Source organism: Vidua macroura, chromosome 21 (genome assembly GCF_024509145.1).
Source record: "Vidua macroura isolate BioBank_ID:100142 chromosome 21, ASM2450914v1, whole genome shotgun sequence".
Taxonomy (NCBI): domain Eukaryota; kingdom Metazoa; phylum Chordata; class Aves; order Passeriformes; family Viduidae; genus Vidua; species Vidua macroura.
The window spans coordinates 9043897-9069116 of NC_071591.1; the positions used below are offsets into that span (position 1 = coordinate 9043897).

Here is a 25220-nt window from a genome sequence, read left to right on the forward strand (position 1 = left end):
GATTTTGCTCTTTGCTGTGCTGGGGAAAACCTGCACAGAAACTCCTCTGCCGATGGGCATTTTCCTGCTGGTGAAGGCAGCGAGGTGCAGGTGAGAGCAGGGACCTGCTGGAGCCTCAGGCAAGGCAAGGCTCAGTGGGAACCCTGATTGCTGCTCCTGTGTTTTCCCCAAACCAAGCCCTGGCTGGAAACGTGGCCAGGTTTTCCGTCTCTGGGATAACATTCCTGCTTTGAGAAACTTCCAACTTCCACTTCCAAAATGTATGGACTGAGCTCCCTTAGAATCCCAGACTGGTTTGAGTTGGAAAAGACCTTAAATCATCTCATCCCACTCCTTGCCAGGGGCAGGGACCTTTCCCCAGCCCAGGTTGCTCCAAGCTCCATCCAACCTGGCCCTGGACACTTCCATGCCCTCAGGGAGGGCAGACCCCAACTCTGGCACCTTCTGCCAGCCAAGGAGACAATTCCCCCCCCCCCCCCAGGGGAACACTTGTTGGTGTTGATATGAACAGACAAAGGGCATAAAGTGCTGATCCAGTGTAAAATCTGCTCAGAGGAGCTGAAATCTCCTTGTTTACCTATTTACACATTTTCAGCTCTCACTGCACCCTGTATAGACCACTGTAACAATGTCCCTGTCACCTAAAGTCTGGGACAAACCATTGTGATGTCCCTCACAGCATGCCCAGAGGTTATTCTGTGTCAGCCCAGCCCCAGAAACAGGGAAATCGAAGTCCAGCCTCTCAGTCAGTGACAGTGTCAAGTGCTGGAAACACCACGGGGTTTTTTCTGTTCACTCATGTCAAATGAAACGGGATTTAATTCCAATTCTGCCCTCAGCACACAAAAAGCTACAAAAAACCATCAATGAGAGCCCACAGTTAACAATCACAGTCCTAGAATCCCACAGGAGTGGGAGAGAGGTAAGGGATGCAGAGAGAAAGAAGATGCATGCAAGTGAAGAACAGGCAAATGAGGAACAATTCCCCACAGGAGAGCTCTATCCTCCCAAAAACCACCTCCAAAAACCACTTGGTGACTGGCACATCTCAGGTCTCCCCAGGTGAATTCCCAAAGGACACAGATGCAGAACACAGGCCACCCACAGCTGTACAGAGCAGAGCTCTCCTCCTCAATCTCAGCCAGGAACAGAGGATTTAGGGGAAGATTTTCCAAGGGGATTCCCACTTTTGGAATTCTGGCTGAGCAAACCCCACATTTTGCTGCAAACAGGCACCTGGAAGAGGCTCTCCCTACCCCACATCCTTGCCCTCCTCCCTGCATTTCCCTCTGCACTGCCCTTTTCTCCATCCCACTATCCAAACTGGTCAAACGGGTAACTCAGACACCTCCAGGCCATTGGAATTCCCAATTTGGGAACCCAGCAAGGAGCAGAAATGGGGGGTTGAGCTGCTCTTCCATCAGGGATGGGCAGCTCAGGAGAGGGAAGCTGTGGTGGGATGAGTCCCTTTGTCCCCTCAGGGGATTCACACTTCCCTTTGGACAGCACTTGAGGAGTTCTTGCCCTGCCAAGGTGAGCTGCAGGTTGCACCTTCCAGCTGCTCATTTCTTTGCCAAAAAAAAAAGCCATAAAATAAGAGAGAACTGCCTCAGAACCTGCAGCAGCCAAAGCCAACAGGCCTCAACTAAAGCTGCCCGAGATCCTCCCAAAAGCAGGGAAAATTCCTGCCTTGGAAGCCCCTGGCTTGAGAAAATCTGTTTTCAAAATGAATATCTGGCACGTCTGGAGAGCTCCTGCTGAGGAAGGAGCAGTTGGAAGAAAAGAATTGATTCATCTTGGATCCAAAATAGCTTTGCCACCACAGCTGGGGTGCTGAGGGAGGGTTGGGTGAGACATTGCTCACCCCACATCCCAAATCAATGCCCCAAATCACCGTGGGCAGCCAGAGGAGCCAGGACTCAGCCAGACACTGGCACAGCCAGGAGGGATTTGATCCTTGAGCGTTGTCTGGTGCCTTCTCCCAGTGCCAGAAATGCAGCCAAAAGGCTGAAACTGCAAACAGAAGTTATATTAACCTTTTTCTTTTCAATATTACAAAATAACCTTATACATAAAAATATTTCCTTGTGCAGAGTGTGAAGTTTCAAGCCTTTCCAGGCTACTTTCTAATATTATCTGTATTTAATTCCTCTCCATTTCTAGAATATCCATTTAAAAGGAATCCAATTGAAATTGGTAACATTTTTCAAACTCAAAATATTCTGCTTGACCCAAAATTTCTCCTTCCAAAATTCAATCAAGAACTTTTGATTTTCATCCTGAACCAGGCTAGAAGAAAAAAAAAATCTCAAGTTTTCTCAAAGACTTAGGGATAAGAATATAGGTAAAAAAAAAAAAAAAAAAAAAAAAGGACCAGTTGTTTAGAGTGTACTCAATTAAAAAAATTAACTTTCCCCCCATTTGCTCCTGTTTCTTCTGCCTGAAGTTTTGCTTCAAGGCTGTGTCAGAGCTGTAGCTCATGGTTTGAAACAGGATGGAAAAATTTGAGAGAGAATGGGGAGAGGGGAAGGGAAAAAAGGAAAAGGGGATAAGAAGGAAAAGGGGAAAACAACAACCAACCAAAAAAAGACCAAAAAAAAATCCCAACAAAACCAAAAATAACTGAACCAAAACAAACATTAAAAAATCCCAACTCTAATTTGGATCATTTCCCATCTTTCTGGAGCCCAAAAGGAAATTTTAGGAGCCTGCTGCTCCTTCCCTGCATCACTTGGGAATCGCCAGCCACAACGCGGGGGCGCTCGGGTGAATTAACGATGGGCAGCAGGAAAAAAAGGTGGAAATGCTTGCCAGGAGCCCTGACCTGCCTGGAAAGGAATCCCCAGGCTCTCTCCCCGGCAGGGGCGGGTGAGGAGGCGCAGCCAGCAGCAGGCGGAGTCCCCGCTCCGGTTTCCCGGCCGCGCGTGGGGATCCCTCCCGCAGCCCCGCGTTTTAATTAGGCGGATTTGGAGCTCGTTAATGCTTCTGCAGGAGAGGGCCCCAGAGGCAGGAGCGGCGCCCTTGTCTCCTCCGGAGCCTGCTAATTAACGCTGTGCTGATAACGAGGGGCTGATTAGAGGCGGGGTCGGGAGGCAGCGCTCGGTGCGCGGGGTCCGGGCGCGGTCAGGAGGCGGCCCCGGCGCTGTTTAATTGCCAATTAACAAAGGCAGCGCTAACGAGGAACCAAATCTCTGTGACAGGAATAAATTCCCTTTCAGCTTTGCTCAGGAACTGCTTTTGGACAATGGCCCAAAAGGCAGGGAAAGTGTTGGAGGAATAGGGGAAAAATTCATCCCGGGATCAAAGGTGTCTTGCTGGATTCCAGCCTGACCCAGAGAAAGTTACAACACCCTGAATCCTCTTCCCTGGCACATTTACCCAGAGGCAGCAGGAAGAGGAGAACACAGTGCCTGGAAAACTACTGGCACCCTGACAGATTTGAATTATTAAGAGCACCCCATCAGGCTCTGGGGCAGGAACTGCTCTGGGAATGATCCCCAGACAGGAATAAATTTGGGACAGTGGAGCGCTGCTGTGGGAAATGAGGTCGAGTTTGGTGAATAAATTATTTGCTATGAATAATTCACCCCGACCTAGTTGGAATGATTCGACTCTGGTTTAATTCTGCTGGCTCTCCATGGCTTTCATCCCTCTCGCTGCATCCTGGTGGAGCAGCCCAGCTTTGAGATCATGCCAGGAATCACAGAATCCCGGGATGGTTTGGGTTGGAAGGGACCTCAAAACTCATCCAGTTCCACCCTCTGCCATGGGCAAGGACAGTGAGCAAATCCTAATACAGCAGAGTGAAGCCAAAGAGGTTTTCTTCCCCCTTTTCTTCTTATGGGATAGAAAAGACTAAAATTCATGGATTCACAGAATCATTTAGGATGGAGAAGACCTCCAAGATCATCGAGTCCAAACACTGATCCAGCACTGCAAGGCCACCTCTGACCCATGTTCCCAAGTGCCATATCCACATTTGTATGGTTTTAAATCCCTCCAGCAGTTGTGATTCCACCACTGCCCTGGGCAGCCTCTTCCAGGGCTTGAAAACTCTTTGTGAAAACTCTTTCTTTGTGAAGAAATTCCTGCTGCTGTCCATCCTGAGCCTGCCCTGGCCCAGCCTGAGGCCGTTCCCTCTCCTCCTGTCCCTGTTCCCTGGAGCAGAGCCCGACCCCCCCGGCTGTCCCCTCCTGTCAGGAGCTGTGCAGAGCCACAAGGTCCCCCCTGAGCCTCCTTTTCTCCAGGCTGAGCCCCTTCCCAGCTCCCTCAGCCTCTCCTGGGGCTCCAGCCCCTTCCCAGCTCTGTTCCCTTCCCTGGACACGCTCCAGCCCCTCAATACCCTACTCACTGTGGGTGGCCCAGAACTGACCACAGGAATTTGGGTTTTTCCAGCCTCCTCCCCCAGCCCAGGGCAGGATAGAGCTCCCTGATGCCCGAGGATCCCATGCACCTCGGGCGAGCAGCAAAGCCACGCACACGGAACTGCAGAGGCTGGTCAGGCTGACCAAGGAGAACAGTTGAGAAAGGGGAACCAGAAAACAGCAGAAAGGAAGGACAGCAGCCAAGTAGGCTGCAAAGAGGGGAAAATCCAAACAAAAACCAGCGTGGACGTACTGAGAAGGCAACAAAGATGGGGGGAAAACACACAAAACCTCTGACGAGGACTGGGGAAAGTAGACACAGAAAGAAAAAGGGGGGGATATGTGGGGCAAAAGAGCTTTTGCTGGACAGAATAGTCAGGGTTTTAAAAACCAGAGGGAGAGGGCAAAAATAGGGCAGAGACAAAGCCCTGGCTGCTGTTGGCACTGACTGAGCTGCACCTGCAGGAGCAGGGGGTCAATGTCCCTCTCCAGGCTCTGGGGAGGCATCAGTGCCCAGGGGGATTTCAGTGTCCTCCTGAGTCTCTCATCCACCTGGGAGTGGATGTCACATGAGTGGCACCAGGGGGGCACCTGGCAGGAGCAGGGCAGGGGGTGCCACATCCCACCACAGTCATGGGGGAAGATGCCCAGCACCAGCCATGGATGTGCTGCACGGAGAAGTGGAGGAGGGAAAGAGCAAAAACCAGTCCTACCCCATGAGGGGTTAATTTTATCAGCAATAACTGAGTGAGAGACCAGCCCAAAGCGCAGCTTTAATCCATGGGGGAAATCCTGATCTTGTCTTAAATCCATATTTTGTAGTCCAGGGCTCTTTGATAAGGGGGAAAATGAATGTGATCATCTCCAAACTCATGGAAATCTGATGTTCACCCAGCCTGGAGCTGTTGGAACCCATCTCTGCCTGTGCTTGTGACACACAGACACAATCCAGAGGCTTCTTCTGAGATGGGGAAAAATTAATTATATCTTTAAAAATCAGGAGTCTGCGTTATAAAAAGAAGCCATTCGTATGTACCCTGGTTCTGTGGGTTTGTTCTGTAGGGACAGACATATTAAAGGAGATCTCAGGAAATTCTCAGGCTGAAGAAATGCCTGTGGGCACAGAGTCTGCTATGAAAACCAGCCCAAAATCTTATTTAAAATGCCTGTTTTAACAGATGATCTCTTTTCCCCTTTGTTTTCTTCCTTTTTGAATTCTACAAGATTTAGGGGAAAAAAAAAAAGAATTTTATCCTTCCGGTACAGCCCCAGAGCAGGTCTGGTTGCCCACGTGCAAACACCTCCTTTCAGCAGGACACAGCTTCCTAAAGCAATGGAAACTCCCAGGTGGCAAATCCTTGGATTTCTGTGGATAATTGGTGTCTAAAATAGCTGAGACCTGGAATTCTGATCTAGTTGGGTGCCTCAAGCTCAGTTATGGTGGCCAGAAACAAATCAAATACAGCAAAGCCACCTAAGTGGAGAGATTTAAGGTTATGTTTCGTTTTCCTTTTATTTTAAATTCTGGCACGCTGAGGAAGGATCTTGTAGGAAGATTTATCTGAATTTCTTCTTGCCTGAATGAATCAGCCCCAGGTTTGGGTCTAGCTTGAGCCTCTTCACAAAAATCTTGGGTTTATTTAGTCTCAATGAAAAGCCCCTCAGTACAGGAGGGGCTGTTGTGATGTGGATCCACTGGACTGAGTTTTGGTGTTTGGGAGTGGCTGGAGTGACACCAGCAGCCAAAAAATCCTGTTGGGTTTGATGGATCCTCAACCAGTGATAAATGGTTCTGAGCAAACTCTCCCTCTAAACTGTGAGGTTCAGTGGTGAAACTTCCAAGGAATCACCTTGATGGAAGCTTCCAAGCATCCCGAGCCTGGCCTTTACTGGGTCTGCTCCATTTCCATCTGAACTTCCACCCAGGCAGCAGCCTTTGGATAGAATTCATTCTGGTGGCTCAATTAAAAAGTCTTGCTAAATCAGCAATAAGCTGGAGTGATTTCTCCATCTCCCTGTCCTAAATGTTTTCTGTTAAAGTCATTTCTTCCACGAGGGTGTTTAAGGAGCCCTTCTGGTGTAGTCTCTGTTTAATTGCTTGCTCACTCCTACAGTACTGCCTACTTTAATTACTCCAATCTAATTAAGAGGAAGGAAAAACAACATTCTACTGAAGGGTTAGTGAGACAAAGAGCCCCAGGAAGAAAAATGGGGATCTAGTGGGGGGTAATTTGCTTATTAGCATGGTCCCTCCCCAAATTAACCTAAATGGAAGCAGAATGAGAGAAAAGAGAGAGAAACACTGATAGGGAGAGAGCAAAGACAGAAAGACAAATTGATGTGCCAGAGTTTCAAAGACCGTAAAAAAAGTTACCCAAAAAAAATTATATATATATATATATAAATATATAAAAATTAAAAAGAAAAAAAAAATCAGAAGATCCAAAGTCTTGCTTGGAAAGCAGAGAAAGCACCAGAAAAGTCCAGAAGAACAACACCAATGCCACAGAAACCCCACTTCAGCCACGGCACAGAAAGCTGGTGGTTGGGCAGGAGTTCCTGGGGAGGTTTTCTACCTTATAGGCAACACGAGCTGGGCATTTCTTCCCAAGGCCTAGAGGTGGGGACATGTGTCTCAGCATCTCATACATGTCTGTGTAACTGATGCGCCCGCTGGGACCACAGGGATGGAGGCAAAAGCACCAGGACACAGAAATCCCATCGGATTGAGGCGGGGAAAATGGGGAAGGGGTGGGGGAAAAGGCAACACAGTGGAGCAAATGAAAAGGAGGGGAGAGAGAGAAGGGAAAGCAGACAAGAAAACAGAGATCTGGTTAATCAGATTTCTCCGGGAAACAAAACCAAACTCAAGAGGTGGGGCAGGAGAAAGGAGGCTCCGCTTCCGTTGCTGTTTCGGCGCCCAACGTCTCCTCCTCCTGCAGGGGTGGCCCGTGGCCCTGGGAATGATTGATGTCCCCTGGGGAACGCTTGATGCCCCTGGGGAATGACTGATGTCCCCGGGGAATGACTGATGTCCCCCGGGGGAGAAGGGGTGGCAGGGCTGGGTTTGCCTGGCTGTTGGCAGGGTGGGGGATGAAGGTTCCCCACCACCCCCCAAACCAGTCAGGTCACCATGCCAGGGAGAGCTGGGGGGCAGAGTTATGGGACAGAGCTGGGGGAACACAGCCCAGCCTTCCTTCCAGCAAGCAGCACTTTGGGTTTGGGTGACGGGACAAGGGAGAAGTCAATCGTGCGGGGTTTGCTGAGGGACGCACTGGGACTGCTCCCACTCCCAGCTGAGGCTGGGATTCTGCAAATTCCTGCTCCAGCAAAAGCAGAGCCCAGCCCTGGCAGGAGGTGGGAAGGGAACCTGCTCCTCCCTCACTTTTGATGGGGCTTGTTTTTCAACAAGCCAACCTCAACTGGGAATTGGCAGAGGTTTGGGAAAAGTCCCTCAGAGCAGCCCATTGCTGAGGGCATCTCCCTTCAGCACACAGTGGTGGTGGTGGATGAATCCTGGCCTGAAAAACAAGGGGTGCAAAACAGCAGAAAATTCCTGCTTCACCTTTATATACCTGTTGGAACTGGGAGCAGAACTGTGCCAATCTCCTTTTGTTTTCCCAACAAGCTGCCTGCTTATACAATGTGCAAACCTCTGCTGCCTGGCATCTGAGGAGACCCAGGGATGTTATTTATTAAAGTTTAATCCCTGGAAAAGCAGGATAATGTCATCATCTCTACACCAGCAGGGAAAACCTAAGCACCCATTTAAAGCCCCCTTTCTGAGCAGGAACCTTCCCACCAGCCCAAAGCCCTGATATAGATCTCAGTTCCTATGTAAAGCTTTGATGGAGGAGGGGGAGGAGGAGGGGAGAACTCACCCAGCCCAAACCATCTATTCCTGTCCCTGGTAACTGCTGAGATAAAATCCCACCCAGCTTTCCCAGCCCAGCTGCTGAGAGACACAGATGGGAACTGGAGCCAATGCCCTCCCCTGGTTCCTTCCTGCTCCTGGGCTGGGGCGTGGGGTCTCCTCTTCCTCTGCAGAACTTCTGAGCTCTTAATCCTCAGTCAGGTGTGGGAAACACCTGGGCTGCAGTGGAGAGGAAGAGGAAGCTCTGGGCTGGCTGCTTCCAGCCTTCTGTTTCATCCTCTGTTTTCCAAGAAATTCCCTGCCTGGAACTGGGTCCCCACTGATGCCCATCCCGTGCTGATTTCTCAGCAAGGTCTGTCCCAGATCCCTCACCTGCGTTCCCAAGCACAGTGAGCTCTCCCTGTGCCATGAGCAGGAGCTCTCCCTGGGTGTCCACCACAGCTTAGAGACATCATTGAACCGCCAGGCCATCTCTGGCTGCGGCACCATGGAAAGCTCATCCCTCATCCCTCATCTCTGCCCAGATCCAATGGTTTTCCAGCTCAGGAAAGGGCAAGTTGATCACTCAGCAATGCTGCAAAGCCAAACCAAACTTGCTGCTCCCTGGAAACCTTGGGATGCCATTTCTCTGGAATATATGGAAGTGCTGGGATAATTTTCCCCAGGACTTCCCACCTGGAGCTGGCAGGATGGAAGCCGGAGGGTTCCCTGTCCCATAAAACTGCCTGTCCCCAGGCAGCTGGGGTGTGGGAGGAGACAGGGAAGGGATGCATGGAGGAAAAAGGAGGCAGTCACTCAATCATTCCTTTTTTCAGGCGAGGGATTGGTTACGTTACAGTTTCTTTTCTCTACTGGTTGCATTTGCACTTGGGGGAGGGAAGAGGGGATAAAAAGAAACAGAACCAGGACTGGAGATGCTGGAGGGATCTCTGAAATTCCAAACCTTGTAGGCCACCCTATGAGGGCACTTCTTTCCTAAGCCCAGGGGTGGAGCAATTACACGTAACAAATTGTACATATCCTTATAATGAATGCGGCAACTGGAAAGGAAACACCAGAGGTTATGACAGCAAAATCCAACAGGAATCATCTTTTCCACAGGCTAACAGGGAGGAATCAGCTTTTCCACAGAGAAACAGTGAAGAAACAGCTTTTCCATAGGCCAACAGGACAAGTTGGAAGGGCAAAACACGCTGAAAAGAAAGGTTAGTCTGGAAAGGAAGGAGCCACTTTAACACACACAGAGAACTTCCAACTGCTCACCCAACCTTATATCCTTGGATTTTCCTCTGGGAAACCTTCAGTTCTGTGTGGAAGGCTTCCCAAACATTTGGTTTCCCTTCCCACTCATGTTTTAATTCCCTGTGCCTGAGCATCAGCCTCCAGACTCTGCTGCCCAACACCCGGAGCCTGCAGGCCACAAAGAGCCTCTTCAATGGATAATTCCTGGGATTTCATTACAGCTCTTCAATGGATCATTGCCAGGATTCAAATCAGCTGCTTTAAAACCTTGGGAACCTCTCCCTGCCACTGTCACCTCCTACATAACCCCAGCAGGGCCATTCCTGGGCAATGAGGAATTTGCTGGGAGAGCAGAAAGTGTCACCTCCAGAGCCGTGCTGGGCATTGGCACTGGGAAAATCCAGCTTTCCATAGTAGAGGGAGAAATCAAACGCCTCCTGGAAGCTTTATGGTCACTCTCATTAACTCCCCACAATAATTTCAGCCAATTAAACAGCAGGATTATATTTCTCAATCTTTTTTGTACAACCAACTCATACGTGAGAAGAGCCGAACTTCAAAATTACCTCTGAAAAAAGCTGGGATGCTTTGGCCTCCCTGTATTTATTTTGGTGCACTCTGCAAAGAAGGCTGGAATGTTTTGGGAGAACTTCAGTGTTGCTGCTTTTTGGGATGTGAAGAATTAAGGTCTATTCAAAGCTTTTCCCAATCAAGTGCAAACCATGAATTTGAGAGCAGATGGAACCATGCAAGTCTTGGCTCCAGGCCTAAATGTGGGTCTAAAAAGGTTTTGGTTTAACTGAGGTACCAAATTAACACTTTCCTTACAATTTAGAAGGATTCTGGAAAATCAGGGTGTGGAAAATATGGCTGAACACTTCCCTGAGCTCTCCAAGAGTCCGTGGAAGGCTGGAAAACCAACAGATGCTTTGCATTGGGAGATCATGGCACAAAATCAGGACAAACAGGGATCCTCTCCCAGGTTCAGAGAATTCCAGAATGGTTTGGGGTGGAAGGACCTTAAAGTCCATCCCATTCCATAGGGACACCTTCCACTATCCCAGGGTGCTCCAAGCCCCTCCAGCCTGGCCTTGGACACTCCCAGGGATGGAGCAGCCACAGTTTTTCTTTAAATCTGATTTTCCTCAGCATCCCGTTATCCCAGAGCTCCCTTGGGAGCACCTGCAGCTCCTCCTGAGTGCTCTGGGGACAGCTGATGGCAGTGGGATGGCCACAGCAACATCAGCAGTATCTCCATGGGGTGGGCACTGGGAGAGGAATAAAACAGATAAACAACTCACTTTCTATGGGTTGAACAAAGAAAATCTCCTAGAAATCCAATTATTTTTCCCTGTTCATCATTAAATCCTGTTTGCCCTCCTTTCTTAATTAAGTCCCACCAAACCACCCTGTGCTCCCCATTTCTCTCAGTCCTTTTTTTTTTTTTTTTTTTTTTTTTTTTTTTGAGTTCAAGGCTTTTTGCCATCCCTAAATCCAGCTCATCCTTATACTCACATTCCCACACTCACCCCTAGGGAAGGTGGCACAGCTGGAATAACAGCTCCCAGCTGCCTTTTTTACTTCAATTTGAATGTTTTTTCCTAGGAAAGTTTCCAGGGAGATGCATTTTGTAACAAAACCAAAGGTGATTTCAGAAATAGGGGTAAAATACACATTAAGTTGTGTTTAAAATATTATGTATATAATAAAAATATAACAGTTGTGGAGCATCTTTTCACTGAGGTCTCAAGCTAAGGAAAGTGGACAAACACTGTAATTCCCTTTTCCTTGGGATAATCAAGGAAGAGACCTTGGGAGAAGTGATCAGTGAGTGACCACATTCAGCTCAAATCATGGAATAATCAAATCAGAAAATCACTTGGGTTGAAAAGGACCTCTAAGACCAGAAAGGTCTTAAATCAAAATTATTGAAAGCTCAGTTCTGGCTTAAAGTGTGAAAGGATTTCAGGCTTGTGGAGATTTTAGTTGCACTTCTGAAAATGTGATCTCAGTGGAACTAATTCACACTCAATAACTTCCCACCAGAGTGAAAAGGGAACTGGGTTAGAGAAAAAAACCCAAAAAAACCCTAGAATTAGCATCTTACTATCTGACATCTTCTGCATTAGCAGCTCTGGGAGTGGAAAGGTTTGGCCCCTGAGTGACTCAGAGTTAATAGAGCGAGAAATCTTCCTGTAAACTCGGTGCTGGTGCCTCCCCTGGGTGGAAAGTTCCCGAATAGAAACATTAAAAATCCACATTGATCCCATTTTCCCCCTTGCAGGTGTGTTCCTCCTCCCACGGATGGAGAGCCAAGGCTGTTTTTCTAAGGAGCAACCAGGCACTGCCGAGTTTTCAGCCTCATTGAGATTTTCTAGTGGGAAGAGACAGGATTGGATTGGAAAAAGGGAAAAAGAAAAGCTATTTATGCCTGCTAGATCCCCACAAAGCATTTGCTGTGTCGAAAAGCTCGTGGGGATGAAAATCTGCCTGGAGATTACAAGCTGGTAGTAAGTGTGGAGTAAATATTCAGGTTGGTAGTAGGGGTGGCTTGGAGCAGTTAAAATCCCCCACAGTTCAGAGAAATGCAGGGTTTTGGAACAAGTTTCCATTTAAAGTTAGGCTAAATCATTTGAAGTGAGATTTTAAAGCAGTTTAATTGCATCCTAGCAGGGAGTTTGAGATGTTGATTATCCAAACACTCCCTGCCTCTGTCTCTGCTGAAGGGAAACAAAAAAGAAAGGAAAGATTGGAAGAGCTGGAGGCATCACAAATCCAGAGCAGATTCATGGCACAGGAACTAGCAGGGAGGAAAAAAGGGATCCAAAATTAGCAGATTTAAATTTACAAAGAGTCTCCTATCAGGCAAATCCCCAAATAGAATATCAAGGGAATTATTGGGACCTGGGACAGAGCATCCAGAAATGAGAATAACCCCATCACCAGGGCTGTAGTGGAGCAATTCAGAAAAGCAATTATTAAATCAGTCCTGCACTAGAAGTGGTCATTTGGCAGGGCCATTCCCTCAATTTTAAAAAATTCCTTAATTTGGGGTCTGTGCTGCTGCTCCACTGCCTAAACACAGTGTGCAGGTCTCCCTGTGTCTTAGAAGAAATAAAATTTAAAAAATAAACCCCTAAAATAAACATCTCATTGTCCAGTGTGTGAAAGCCATCCCCTCCTTTCACCCCCTCATAAATCAGGAATATTTTATCAGAGAATTAAATATAATATAAGAATTAAACACTTCCAAACTTTGGCCCATTTCATTTTATCCTGATCGTTTTGCACATCTTATAACCTCAACTGCAACTCCAGAGCTAAATATTACTCAAAAGGCCAAAATTCCCACGTAGAGTTTGATGTCATTACAAGGAGGCTTCCAGGAGAAAAATGTTGTGTTTAATGAGGCAAGGCTGTTTGAAAAAATCCCATATTTTCAGGAAACCACCCTAAGGCAGAGGAACATCACATCATTCCCTCTGGGAGCGGGTGGGAGGATGGAAGCAGAGCCTGCAGGACCTGACTCAGATGCAGCCCGGGCTGTCTGCACAGCACTTGGGAAACCACCAAGGTGGATCTCAATTAAAAAACGCTGCACAAATGAGCTGTGAACCTCTTCCACACCCTCAAGTGCTGCCAACAGCCAGAGATTTGCGGATTTGCATCTCCGGATGGGATGCAGGAAGCAAAAGCTCCTTTTGGAAGTGCTAAATAGCTTTTCTCCACGGCCATTTAGGCAGGCTCGGTGGAAGTGAGGCTGTTAATCTGCTCATTTTTGGTGCCTTGCTTTCAGGGGTTGGGTGTGCGTGAAGGAAAGGCCCTTGCAGTGCCAGCAGGTTTGTTCCTCTCCAGCGCTCCGGGAATTGCAGCATTTAACAGCGGCCTTCCCTCAAATCCTGGAGTTGTTCCCGTTAAAACAGGCTCAGGTGCAGCATTACAGCTGCACTGTCCCCTCTGTAGATTAGTAGATTTAGGAACTTTTCGGAGTTTGGCTACACTGTTTTGTAATTGTTTTATGTCTTTATGAATTGATTTTGAATTGTTAGATAAGTTTATGTAGTACATGTTTTTAAATTCTTTGTGTTTATGTGTTAGTGATAATTAATTAATTGTTGTTTTGTTTGAAGAGTTACTTGTTTTATACTGTTGACGTTTGTTAGTATGTCACTTAGTGTAAGAGATGGTATGAGTGTGTTTGTTTAACTAACACTTTGGTTTAATTGAGTTAAGGTTATTTTTGATGTTGTTTGCGGTGAGAATATTGTAGCTGTAATTTTTTGAGTTTTATGTGTGAACAGTATTGTTATAATTTGGATAATATTTTTTTTTTCTTTACGTTTTTAGGTTTTTGTAATTGTTAAGTTGGGTGTTAGTAATGAAAAAGTTTTTTAATGTTGTATGGACTGTTTTTGACATTTGTAGGGATAGTCCCTTCTGTCCCACCCCGGGGTCCCCCTGTCCCACCCCGGGGTCCCAGCACGTACCAGGCTGCGGGGTCGTACTCAGCCCACACCCGGACAAACTCGTCCAGGTGGTGCGGCCCGAGGATGGAGGAGTCCCGGGTCAGGTACTCGAAATTGTCCATGATCACCGCCACGAACAGGTTCAGCATCTGCGGGGAGGGAGCGGGGATGGGGCCCGGGAGGGCAGGCAGAGGGAAAGGAGAGGGGGAAAGGGGAAAGGAAGGGAAAGGAGAAGGGGAGAGGGGAACAAAGAAGGGAAGGGAGAACGGAGAAGGGAAAGGAGAAGGGAGAAAATGGGAAAGGAGAAGAGAGTGGAGAACAGAGAAGGGAAGGGAGAAAGGGAGAAGGGAAAGGCAAAATGGGGAAGAGAGGAAAAGGGAAAGGGAGAGGGGAGTAGAGAAGGGAAGGGAGAAAAAGGGAAAGGAGAAAGGAAGGGAAAGGAGAAGAGAGAGGAGAACAGAGAAGGGAAGAGAGAAAGGAAGGGGGAAGAAAGGAAAAGGGAAAGAAGGGAGAGGGAAGCAGAGAAGGGAAGGGAGAAAGCAGAAGGGGAAGGCAGAAGGAGGGAAAGGAGAAAGGAAGGGAAAGGAGAAGAGAGAGGGGAAGAGAGAAGGGAAGGGAGAAGGGAGAATGAAGGGAAAGAAGGGGGAAGGGAGAAAAAGGGAAAGGGGGAAGGAAAGGAAAATGGGAAGGGAAGAAGAAGGGAAGGTAAAGAGGAAGGGGAATTAAAATTAAAACCTGGAAGGGAAGCATGCATGATTCCCATAACTGGATGTTTCTACAAGGAGCAGCCTCAGCCCAGGGAGAAACTCTTGGAACAGAGCCCTGGATCCCTGGGAATGCCACTGCTGCTTCCTCCTCTCCTGCCCATTTTTCCACGTCCCCATCACTGGTGCTGCCTCCAGCATGGTCCAGCCCGGATCCCAGCTGGATCAGCCCTTTCCCTTCCTTCTCCCCTCCAGCACAGCCCACACAGGGGCTGCAGCCACTGCTCCTCCAGCCAGGAGATGGGAACTCATCCAGCACGTCCAGATCAAGGCACATCAACACCAGAACAGCTAGAGGAAATCCCATTCTCCAGCCTAAAGGTGCTATTTTAGAGTCATAACAATTCCAGCCTCCCAAGGTCCCCAGAAAGGTGAGGGGCAGGACACACAAAAGGCTCCTGTCCCTAACAGCCACCAACAAGAGCCTGGAAACGCCTCTGGCACATGAAATTCTCCTGTTATTAAAGAACAGGAAAAGTCACGAGGATTTCCTTGGGAAAAGATCAATGTGCAGACTGGAGAGCAGGAGGACAGCAGGGAATGGATGCTGGATAAAGCCCCAGGATCTCAAACTTTCAATTTCTGTTTTTTTAATATACATTTCAATTTCTATTTTTCTCCCTCCTGTATATTCTTAACTTTCATTTGATATTTCTCAACCTAAATTTCAATTTATATTTTTCTCCAGCAAACGACAGGAGGAAAATTGTGTCAAGCTGCACATCCACAAAGAGCCAGAAACACCATTTAAACCCAAATATACAATCCAAACCCCCTCAATCTATGGGGTGATGTTGAACAAGCCATAAAAATGTGCCCTCCTGGCAAGGCTGGGGCTCTGCAAAGCTTTAATTGCTCATGAGGAAGCAATGAAGTGCTGAATATATTTTAAAATATCAGTTACAGCCCTGTCCTGTAGCAGTTCAGCTGCTTGGCTTTGCCTGGTTTTGGGTTTTAGCTCCTTCAAGGGCTCTCCCCTCTCCTGGTCCCATTTCCCAGGATTTTCTGGGAGTGCTGACTCAGGGACAAAGCTCACACAGAGCTGGATTTGCACAGAGCTGCTCCAGCCTCCAATTCTGCTCTCACATCTTGAGTGGGACAACTGACAAACCCAGGGAGGGGACTCTGGGGAGGAGCTGTTACTTGTACTTGTTTTATTTCTTTTGGGGGTTTTTGGTGGGTTTTGTGGGGGTTTTGGTTGGTTTTGTGATTTGGTTTGGTTTGGGTTTTTTGCTGTTGTTTTGTTGTTTTGGTTTTTTTTTGTGTTTTTTTTTTTTTATTTTTTTTTTTTTTTTTAAATAAGCTTCAATAACAATAATGCACATGAAAATAACAATGAGAATGGCTGATGTTGGGTTAGAGATTTATGTGAGGGAAAAATTTGGGTTTAAAGCCCAGAATGCTGAAGGAAGCATTAACTTTGGATAAGCTTTCAGGCTGCAGGTTTTTTAATACACGCATGAGAAATAATCCCTGGGTGGCCAAAGGAACAACAGCAGCCACACAAAGGGTCTCAGCAGGGGGACACTGAAGTTGGTGTGTCCATATCCAGCTCCAAGCTGCCACGTGGAGCTCCTTTTCCTGCTGGAGGGGTCCTGGGGACAGCAGGGATTGGCTGCACAGAGCATCAAACGTGGGATTGTTCAGCAAAGCCCTGGAACTGAGCGAAGGCTCCTGCGCTGCTTTTGGAACGTCACAGAGCTCTCAGCTCCTCCTGCCCGAGCTTTAACTGGCTCCCTGCCCCTGCTTTTCCACTGCTCTGTCCCAGCAGGGCTGGGAAGTGACCCAAGGAGCAGGGAGGTGTTTATGAATGCTCAGGAAGGCACTGGCACTGATCCCTTGGGATTTGAGCTTTTCTATTTTCCATCTATTTGTAACCCTGCAGTTCTTTAGTGTAGAACTCTGAACTCCACACACAGTGGGAGCTGCTGCTTTCCCAGTTTGGGCAGACACAACAATTCCTCTCCAGGCCTGGCAATCAAGGACACCTCACTGCCTCAGGCCCCCAGAGATGGAAACAAAAGTGACTTGGGGGGAGCAAACCTGGACTAAATGACTTCATTAGCTGAAGCTGGAATTGGCAGATGAACCCCCAATATGCAAATGGACCAAACTTATAAAAGTGTGAAACCCGTGACCCATTGTCCATTTTGGGTGTAGCCCCTGGGGGGCTTTGTCTGCCCAAAATGTACCTGAAGGGCCTTCAATAAATATTCCTGCTTTTTATTCCCTTAATTTTGCCTGGCCTCTGTTTTTAGGTAGCCCCAAAAAGGCATTGACACCTCATAAAGCTCAGCCCCACAATGACCACAGGTACAAACCAAGCTCAGCAGCTCTCAGTGCTTTCATGTCTAAAGCTTTTCTGGTAGAAAAAAAAAAAGTGATTTTTGCATTTGTTTGGCAAACAAATGATGATCCTTGTGGGTCACTTCCATCTCAGCAGATCCTGGGGTTCTGTGAAATGAGTGTGATGCTGCTGAACTTGGGCATTGTCCCCCTGCCCTCCCCACTGCCCTTCTTCAAAGGGATGGTATAAATCAAGACAAACCCGATTAATGCTTAATTCCAAGTGTTAGACCCCCTCCTCCCTGTGAGAAGAAAGATAAACCCTTTCCCTTTAATGACTAAATGATCTCTGTGGGGATTTTATCAGCAGGATGATAAATGGGGTTAGCAAAGCTGGCTTGGCAGTGTCTAAATTATAATTAGGGATGAGGGGGAGGCACAGGGGTGGGGAGGGAAGGGTTTGGGGGATCCACACCAGCACCCCCCCCCTTTAGGAGGGTCAGGACTGACTTACCAGGAAGGAGCAGAGGAAAATGAAGGACACGAAGTAGAAATAGGCAAAATCACTGCCACATTCCTTTTTGGTGAGGCCAGAGAGGGGGTCACAGGCTCTGTTGCTCAAGCAGGACAACATGATCTCGTGCCAGGCTTCCCCTGTAGCGCTCCTGCAACACCAGAGCAGAGGCTGAGTTTATCCACCCTTCCTCATGACAGCCACCCTGCAATAATACTGCACCCAATTAACCAAATTAATGAGGTGGAAGGTTGTGCCCAGGAGCAGAGACTGTATTTATACTGGGAGTTGGAACTACTCTTGAAAAAGAAAGGAGAAAGAACATTTCCCTCTGTTACAGGGGGTAAGAAAAACCAGACAGGCTCAGGTAGGCTAAAAGCTTTATTGCTTCTGTGGAGAATAAAACCTGAATTATTTAAACAGTACAAATCTGAGTAAACACAGTTTAGATTGTTGCCTTTTGAACCTAGTGCTGGCTCTAAAGGCAGTGCAGAGGATGGGAAATGAAACCAGGCTTCTCCACTGGAGTCTCTTATCTCCTTTATCTGGCAGATAAATTCCAGCATGGGCTGGTTGGACTTGGGTCTCTTTTTTATCACAGTCTCCTGGGAGTTCTTCACCAATTCCCTTCTCCCTCTCTAACTTCTGCTATTGAGAGAAAAGAGCCAAAAAGAAAAACTTTGGAGTCCAAAGAGAGTTTGTCCTCAAAACAAAGCAGTCCCTGTGAAGTGCACCCTTGGTTTGGAAGTCAGGGATTCTCCACATGTACCTACTCTGAATTCCTGCTTCCCTCAATGTTCATTTGCCTTGTATTCCCACAGCCAGCACACAAACTTTGGGAAAACTCAGTGCTCCATCTAACCTGGAATAACTTCCAGGCTATTCTGACTGACAGCAGATTCCCCCACTGGTGCCTGGGTGCTAGAGAGCCATTCCCTTTGTGGGGAATTGTGCAGAAACCAACTCCCATCCCAGTCCTGCTGCCTCTGCTCCTCACTCCCTCTGCTGTGGGGCTGGTAAGGGACCATGAGGCTGAATAATGACCCAGTTTTATTAAAATTCAGAGTTCTGAGCCCAGTGATTATTCTGAGCTGGAGAGGGTTAATTCCATTTCTGTGTGGCTTCACAGAAACGCCCAGGCAAGGCATCCCCAGCACCACAGAATCCTTGGAGCTGAGCCTTGGCAGGGCTGGAAGGGACTGGTGCTCACTGGGGGTCTCCACAGCTGGATGAGGAACATCTCCCCCAAACTGCCCCGAGCTGGAGCAGGGCCTGTTTTGTCAGGTATTAAAATGAAAATCTCTTATTTGATTGGTTTTTCACTTGACAATGCTTCATTTCCAGGCAGGATGAACCCAGAGGGAAAAACTTGAATTCTGAAGCAGAGGTAGGGTTGGTGTGGGAGCTGTTGACTTCTGGTTATGCAAAAATTGCCAATTAAAGCAATTCTCACTAAAAAAAAAAAAAAAATTAACCAAGTTTCAGGACAGGAAACCCGTCAATCAGTTAAACCAGTGGGGTTCTGCTCTATATTCAGCTTCTGCCTGAGTTGCCATGGGGGGTCACAGCTCTAGGTGACACTTTGTGGAGGGGTTGAATCTGATCTGCCGAGGAGGAGGAAGCAGGAATGGATTATTTACACAAATACCTATTTTAAAAGGATGTCCAAGTCTGAGCAGCTCAACTGGCACCTGCACAAAGATGGTTTTGCTGTTCACACTCAAAGCAGAAGATGTTTTATCCTCTCCTTACCTGAACAGGAGCATCAGGGCTTGGAGGAAGGTGCGGAAGTTGTTGTGCCGATTAATGGAGGTTTCATCATCTAAGGCAATGTTCCCAAATACCTGCCAGGGAAAACAGAAGGGATTCAGCCAGGCACATCAAATGGAGTTGGAAAATAAGGCAGGGAAAGGATTTGTCCTCGTTTAAAGGCTCTCAAAAGCTGGAATAATTTCTGTGCTGAAAAGGGAGATAAAAACGTGTTGTGGAGATCAAACACAAGATTCATGTGCTTTGCATTCACAAAGGTCCTTTCCAGCAGTTCAGCTCCATCCCAGGCCAAGAAAAGTTTATTTCTTCTCAGGGAGGTGCAGTGCCTGGGCTGCTCCCTCCTCTCAGCCTCTTGATGTGTCCATAGCCAGGGGAAGGCTCTTTTCCCATGGGATTCACGGATGTCCAGTGCTGAAATGTGATCCAGGCTCATGCCCACAGCTGGCTTGTCCAGCTCACTGGGGACACTTCAACATGAAAGTTGACAATTAAAGTAGGAAAAGAGGCCTTTTTTTCATTTCTAATTTACCTGGCATCAGACAAGAAGAGTTTTTGCCTCATCCCAAATCAGTGCTGCTCCTGCTGTGGATGCAACAACCATCTGCACCCTGAACAAACCCAGGCTGCTTATGGCCAGAATGAAAGAATTAAATATTTTACCTGCATGCCAATAATGGCATAGATGAAGAAGAGCATTGCAATGAGGAGACACACATAAGGCAAGGCCTGTGGGCAAGGAAAAAGTGGGATTAATGACAGCAAATGCAAACATTGAACTCCCTGGCTGGACTGAGTTTTGTGCCATTTGTCCTTCAGGTGTAGGAACTGGGAAGAGGATATGAAGAATTCTGGCAGTCCTCAGGAGACAACCCCCTGGAGGCAGGTATTCATCGATCACACAACAGGCAAGGGCTCTCTCTGTATCCTTGGGAGCAGCAAGCAGGGAAAACACACAAAACACTGGAGCTACCAGCAGGCACTGGCACTTTGTGTGCATAATTAACATTAATTGTTAATGACCTTGCTGTAAATTCAGTCTGAGAAAAAAAAAAAAAAAAAAGAAAAAAAAGAAAAAAAAGAAAAAAAAAAAAAATAAATAAAAAAATATCTCCATCCCAGAAATGAATTCCTGCTCTGAAACAGGCCCAGTTTGGGATCCCAGGAGGACAAAAAGATTCTGAGTTTTAGCAAGAAATCAGTGAAGGCTGCAGTGTAATTATGTCACTCATACTGAGAGTGACAGCTATTTTCCACTTGGGCTAAATGAATGGGTAATTAATGCCTCTTAATTAGTAATAGCTCAAAAACGGAGAAGTCTTGCCCTTGGGCCAGCCCCTGTGGTGCCTGGGGCAGGAGTTCTGCAGGCCAAGGGAGCCCAGAAGGAATTGCAGAATCATGAAATATCCTGAGTTGGAAAAGACACCCAAGGATCACCCAGTGCCACCCCTGTCCCTGCCCAGACCCCCCACCAACCCCACCCTGGGCATCCCTGGCAGCGCTGGCCAAACGCTCCTGGAGCTCTGGCAGCCTCGGGGCCGTGCCCATTCCCTGGGGAGCCTGGGCAGTGCCAGCACCCTCTGGGGGAAGAACCTTTCCTGCTCTCCAGCCTGAGCTGCCCTGGCCCAGCCCCAGCCGTTCCCTGGCTCCTGTCCCTGTCCCAGAGCAGAGATGGGAGCTGCCCCTCGGGAGGAGCTGCAGCCCCCGGGGAGCTCTGCCCTCAGCCTGCTCCAGCTGAGCAATCCCAGTGCCCTCAGCTGCTCCTCACGGGCCCCTCCAGACCCTTCCCCATCCCTGTGCCCCTCCTTTGGACACTCTCTCACAGCTTTTTCTTACAGAGGTGCCCAAAACTCCCCCAGGACTGGAGGTGAGGCTGCCCCAGCCCAGAGCAGAGCGGGACAATCCCATCCTTGGCCCGGCTGCCATCGCTGGGCCTGAGGCACCCCTGGGACAAAACCTGGAGGAAACCTGGGGAAAAGGGACTGATGGACTGATGGCCACCTCTGCACGAGGGACACGGCCTGAGAGCTCCGAGCTGGGGGGACAGACAGACAAACAGCTCCTCATGAAGCCCAGGGATGTCCTGGCTCCGCCTCAGGCCACACTCTGGGCCCTGAAGGGTCGGGATGGTGCTGGGAAAGGCTGAGCCCCTTCTCCCGAGATCCACAGATAAAATAATTGTTCTCCTGACTGGGAACACCCCACACCTGCAGACCCCACAGAGGGGCTGGGGCTCTGCTCCCACAGCTCCCAGCCCACGAATGCTGTGTGTCAGAGCCCAGTATCACTGCCACAAATCCCGGCTCCACATTCTGTGTTCTCCTCCCGGCACTGCAGAACCTGAGCAAGCCCCAGGACCAGAGTTAAAGCATCAAAGAATGAAAAATGGGCTGCAAACCAGCTGAGAGCTGTAAAAATAACCAGCTTTGGGGCATGTGGGCTTTTGTTTAGATCTAGAAAACACCTAATTCAATGTGCTGAGGATTGGCGGGAGAAAGGGCAGAGGTAAAGGAAACCAAGCAAAGCAACTGCCTCAACTTCACAACAAAACCCCAACAAAACCTTGTTATTTTAGTCCTCCACATCATCAAACCCAGGCCCGTGGCTCTACAGCTTCTCAGTTTGTGTTACCAAAGCTCAAGGGGCTGGTTTCACCTCTGCCAGATCCCGCCACGCTCAAATCCAGGGGCAGGGATTTAACCTTGCACTCACTGCAGGTGAAGAACAAGGCACTCATCAGTCAGGCCATTGCTTCTTTGTGCAAATTCCTGAGCGTCCAGACTTTGCCAGAGGGAGTTTGGGGTAGTTTCAAGGACAACCTGAGTGTTGAGCACTTGCTGGAGTCTGCATGAGCAAGCAGCCCTTCAGCCTCCTCCTCCAAAATGCAGCATTCAGGGGATGGTCACTGCTAACCTGTTCTCTTTTCTGTAGAAAATTAATATTCCTGGGGCTGGGCAGTGCTCACCAGCTCATTTTTAGCAGAATTAATATTCCTAGGAATGGTCAGTGCGAACCAGTTCACTTTCAGCAGAATTAATATCCCTTGTTATGCTAACCAGATGAATAAATAATTAATATTCTTGGTGCTAACCAGTTGGATTTTCTGCAGAATTAATATTCCTGTGGCTGGGCAGTGCTCACCAATCCTCTTTTCTGAAGAATTCCTGAATTCTCAATTCCTGTAATCGCTCTGTAGAGGTGCAGAGGGGCCATTCCAAGACAAGGGAAGCTCTTGGATCCTCACTGGAAGATACTCCATGTGCACCAAGCACGACCCTCTCCCCAAATCTCTCCCCACGTTGCCAAAGCTCACCTTGAAGGACTGCACGAATGTCCAGAGCAGGATGCGGATGGTGTAGCCCTGGCGGAGGAGCTTGATGAGCCTGGCTGCCCTGAAGAGCCGCAGGAAGCTGAGGTTGATGAAGTTGTCCTGTGGAAAGTAAAGGTTTTGTGTCCTTCAGAAACGACCGCGATCCGAAACCACAGCCCGCAAAAAAGAAATTAAAATTACCAGCTTCACGATCTAAGCAGCAAATCGGCCACCAGAAAACCTTCCAAAAGAAACATTCGTCAGTGCAGATCACTCCACATGCAGCAAGAATGAGAAAACCCCTCTCCACAAGAGCCCTCCCCTCTGCTACTGGGTCAATGAGAGAAAAGGAAAAGGCCCTGTCACGCTGTCCTTGGAGGGCTGATTTGCTTAGAGCAAGACAGATTTTCTCCCCCTCAAGACTCAGGGAGAGGGGGATGGTGCCGGATTTTCATTTTAAGAAGGAATGAGGTTGGTTGAAAGTCTTGGTCAGCTCAGTTTCGACAGGGAATTGAACTTAAGCCAAGACACTCGCAAGGGACAAAGAAAGGCATTGTCCAGTGAAGATTCAAACATCCTTGGAAGAATGAGGATGTTTTCCAACCTGGAGGTTTTCAGCGTTTGTGCAGCGTGTAACTGGGCAGGTTTGCCAAGGAGAAACGGCACCAGAAGATTGTTTGGAAGATGGATCAAGGGCAGCGAGTCATTTGGGGAGGTTGAGCTTTCACCAGCAGGAAGATGCCTTAGGAACCTGCTGGTTTTCCAAATTCTCATTAAGTGTGTCTGCACAAGTGGATCAAAGAACTGCTGGAGGCAGGTTCTGATTTCCGTTTGTTTTCTAGGATTTTCCCCACCCCTCACCCCTTTTTTTTTTGTTCTTCGGGGAAAAGAGGATTCTTGCCCCATGAGCTAATCTAGAGAGGGTTCTTTCCAAAACAAAACATGCAAAAGCCAGATCCCTCTTGCCCTCCTATTTTAAGGAGATGAAAAAAATATTCCCCCTTTCCATAATTCACTTTTTTGTGGATCTCTGATCACAGCCACTTATTTGACTGCATGAGCTAAAGAGAGAAAACATTCCACTTTGAACTATTGAGCAGTGAAGCAGCAAATGTAATCATAAGGAGCTCTGCTTGGTAAAGATGAGCAAAAATTGTATTTCCCTTGGATTATTGTTTTACCAGAAGTCACTTTGAACTGACCCACATTTCTTGCTCATTTGGCTACAGAGCTCATGCTGAAATTGGGGGGCTTGTTGGATCTATGGATTCTTTCAATGCCAGCTCAGTTTTGGGGCCATTAGCATTGCATTCCACCAATCCCATCAAAGAGTTCCAGAACTCAGTCTCAGGCATGCACTCGGTTTCTCTCAGGTTAAAAACACAAGCAGCTCAGAGTTAGGCACAGACCAAAAATCAGACTCGATCTTCAAATAAAGAGAAAAGAGAAAAGCACAGGAATGTTCAATGAAGGAGCAGACAACACTGAGCTCATTCAAGCCAGCAACAGAAGCCACCTCTGGCAGGCAAAGCACGAGCGAGGATTCCCCTGGGTTGGGCAGTAGAACAGGCACTGAAAATGTCCAGTTTGTCTCAGCATCAGCTCCAGGTTTGTTTGCACAGCGCTTACCTTCCCTTCACAACAGTCCAGCTGCACTCACCTGAGCAGGGCAGGGCTGGGGAAGGGGCCCTGGGGCAGAGCTGGAACCCAGCTGGGTAATGGGGACCGTCACTAATGGGGTCCATCACTAATGGGGTTCTTCTTCCCACTGCAAGCCAGTCCCAGGGCAGGGCAGAGGTTTAACCATGAGCCCTTTTAATCAGGAAAATCTCCCCACCAGTGGGAACTGGATCAACCCTCACGTGTAATGCTGGCAGCACTTAGGCCTGAAAGTCTGATTTGAACTTCAGAGCAATGCTCAAGCCAGATCTTTCCTGTGCACAGTCCCGAGGCTCCAAGGAGGAGCAGGGGCACAGGATCCATCTCTGTGGGATCCTGTGGGATCTCCCTCTTCCCACATAACTGCAGCCCAGCAGCAGGAACCTTGTCCTGCTCAGGCTTTGTTAAAACCTCATCATTACAGCTGATGTTTAACACCTGCTTTGGGCTGGGCTCCCTGCAAGCTGAGCTACCCCAGCACTACCCATGGAAAAGGGATTTAAATGGGAAAAGGGTTCAAGACTGTGCAGTTATGTCTGTGACCCCTCATTCCCTGGGATTTAGATGAACAAATAGTCCATAGATTTTTTTTTTTTCCCCCACATTCCCTATTTAACTCTGGCATTGCCACTTCCTAAAGAGCAGTGAAAGCCTCGGCTCCATGTGGAATCACTCCCAACCCAGGAAAATCCCCCACCAGCAACACCCTGGCACCGTTGGAAGGACTGTTCTCAGCACTGCCCGGAGAGAGGCAATTCCCCACACTGGTGGTGGCTGCAAGGGCTCCACGTGTGTGGCACCCTCAGCACCCCACAGACAAAACCCATCCTCCCACACCTCAACTCTCCAGGCAGGAATTGGGATGGCATGCAGCCAAAGGGGAAACTCCACACTGCTCTGTTTCTCGGGTAAAACAGTTTTTGGCATCAATTCTCCTCCCACTGAGCCACCTCTGTGCCATGCACAGATCTGAT

General features: G+C 48.2%; 1 protein-coding gene across 2 annotated transcripts in view; it reads right to left on the bottom strand.

The window, feature by feature from the left end:
* Window positions 1-25220, bottom strand: part of CACNA1B (calcium voltage-gated channel subunit alpha1 B) — a 295914-nt gene that overhangs the window by 17947 nt on the left and 252747 nt on the right. For both annotated transcript variants that reach the window (XM_053996161.1, XM_053996160.1), the window contains exons 33-38: window positions 22591-22707; window positions 19941-20006; window positions 19263-19354; window positions 17511-17661; window positions 13968-14095; window positions 6941-7037 (exon numbers count right to left, since the gene is read on the bottom strand). In XM_053996161.1, the coding sequence (XP_053852136.1) occupies window positions 6941-7037; window positions 13968-14095; window positions 17511-17661; window positions 19263-19354; window positions 19941-20006; window positions 22591-22707 (651 nt within the window). The remainder of the gene's footprint in view (window positions 1-6940; window positions 7038-13967; window positions 14096-17510; window positions 17662-19262; window positions 19355-19940; window positions 20007-22590; window positions 22708-25220) is intronic.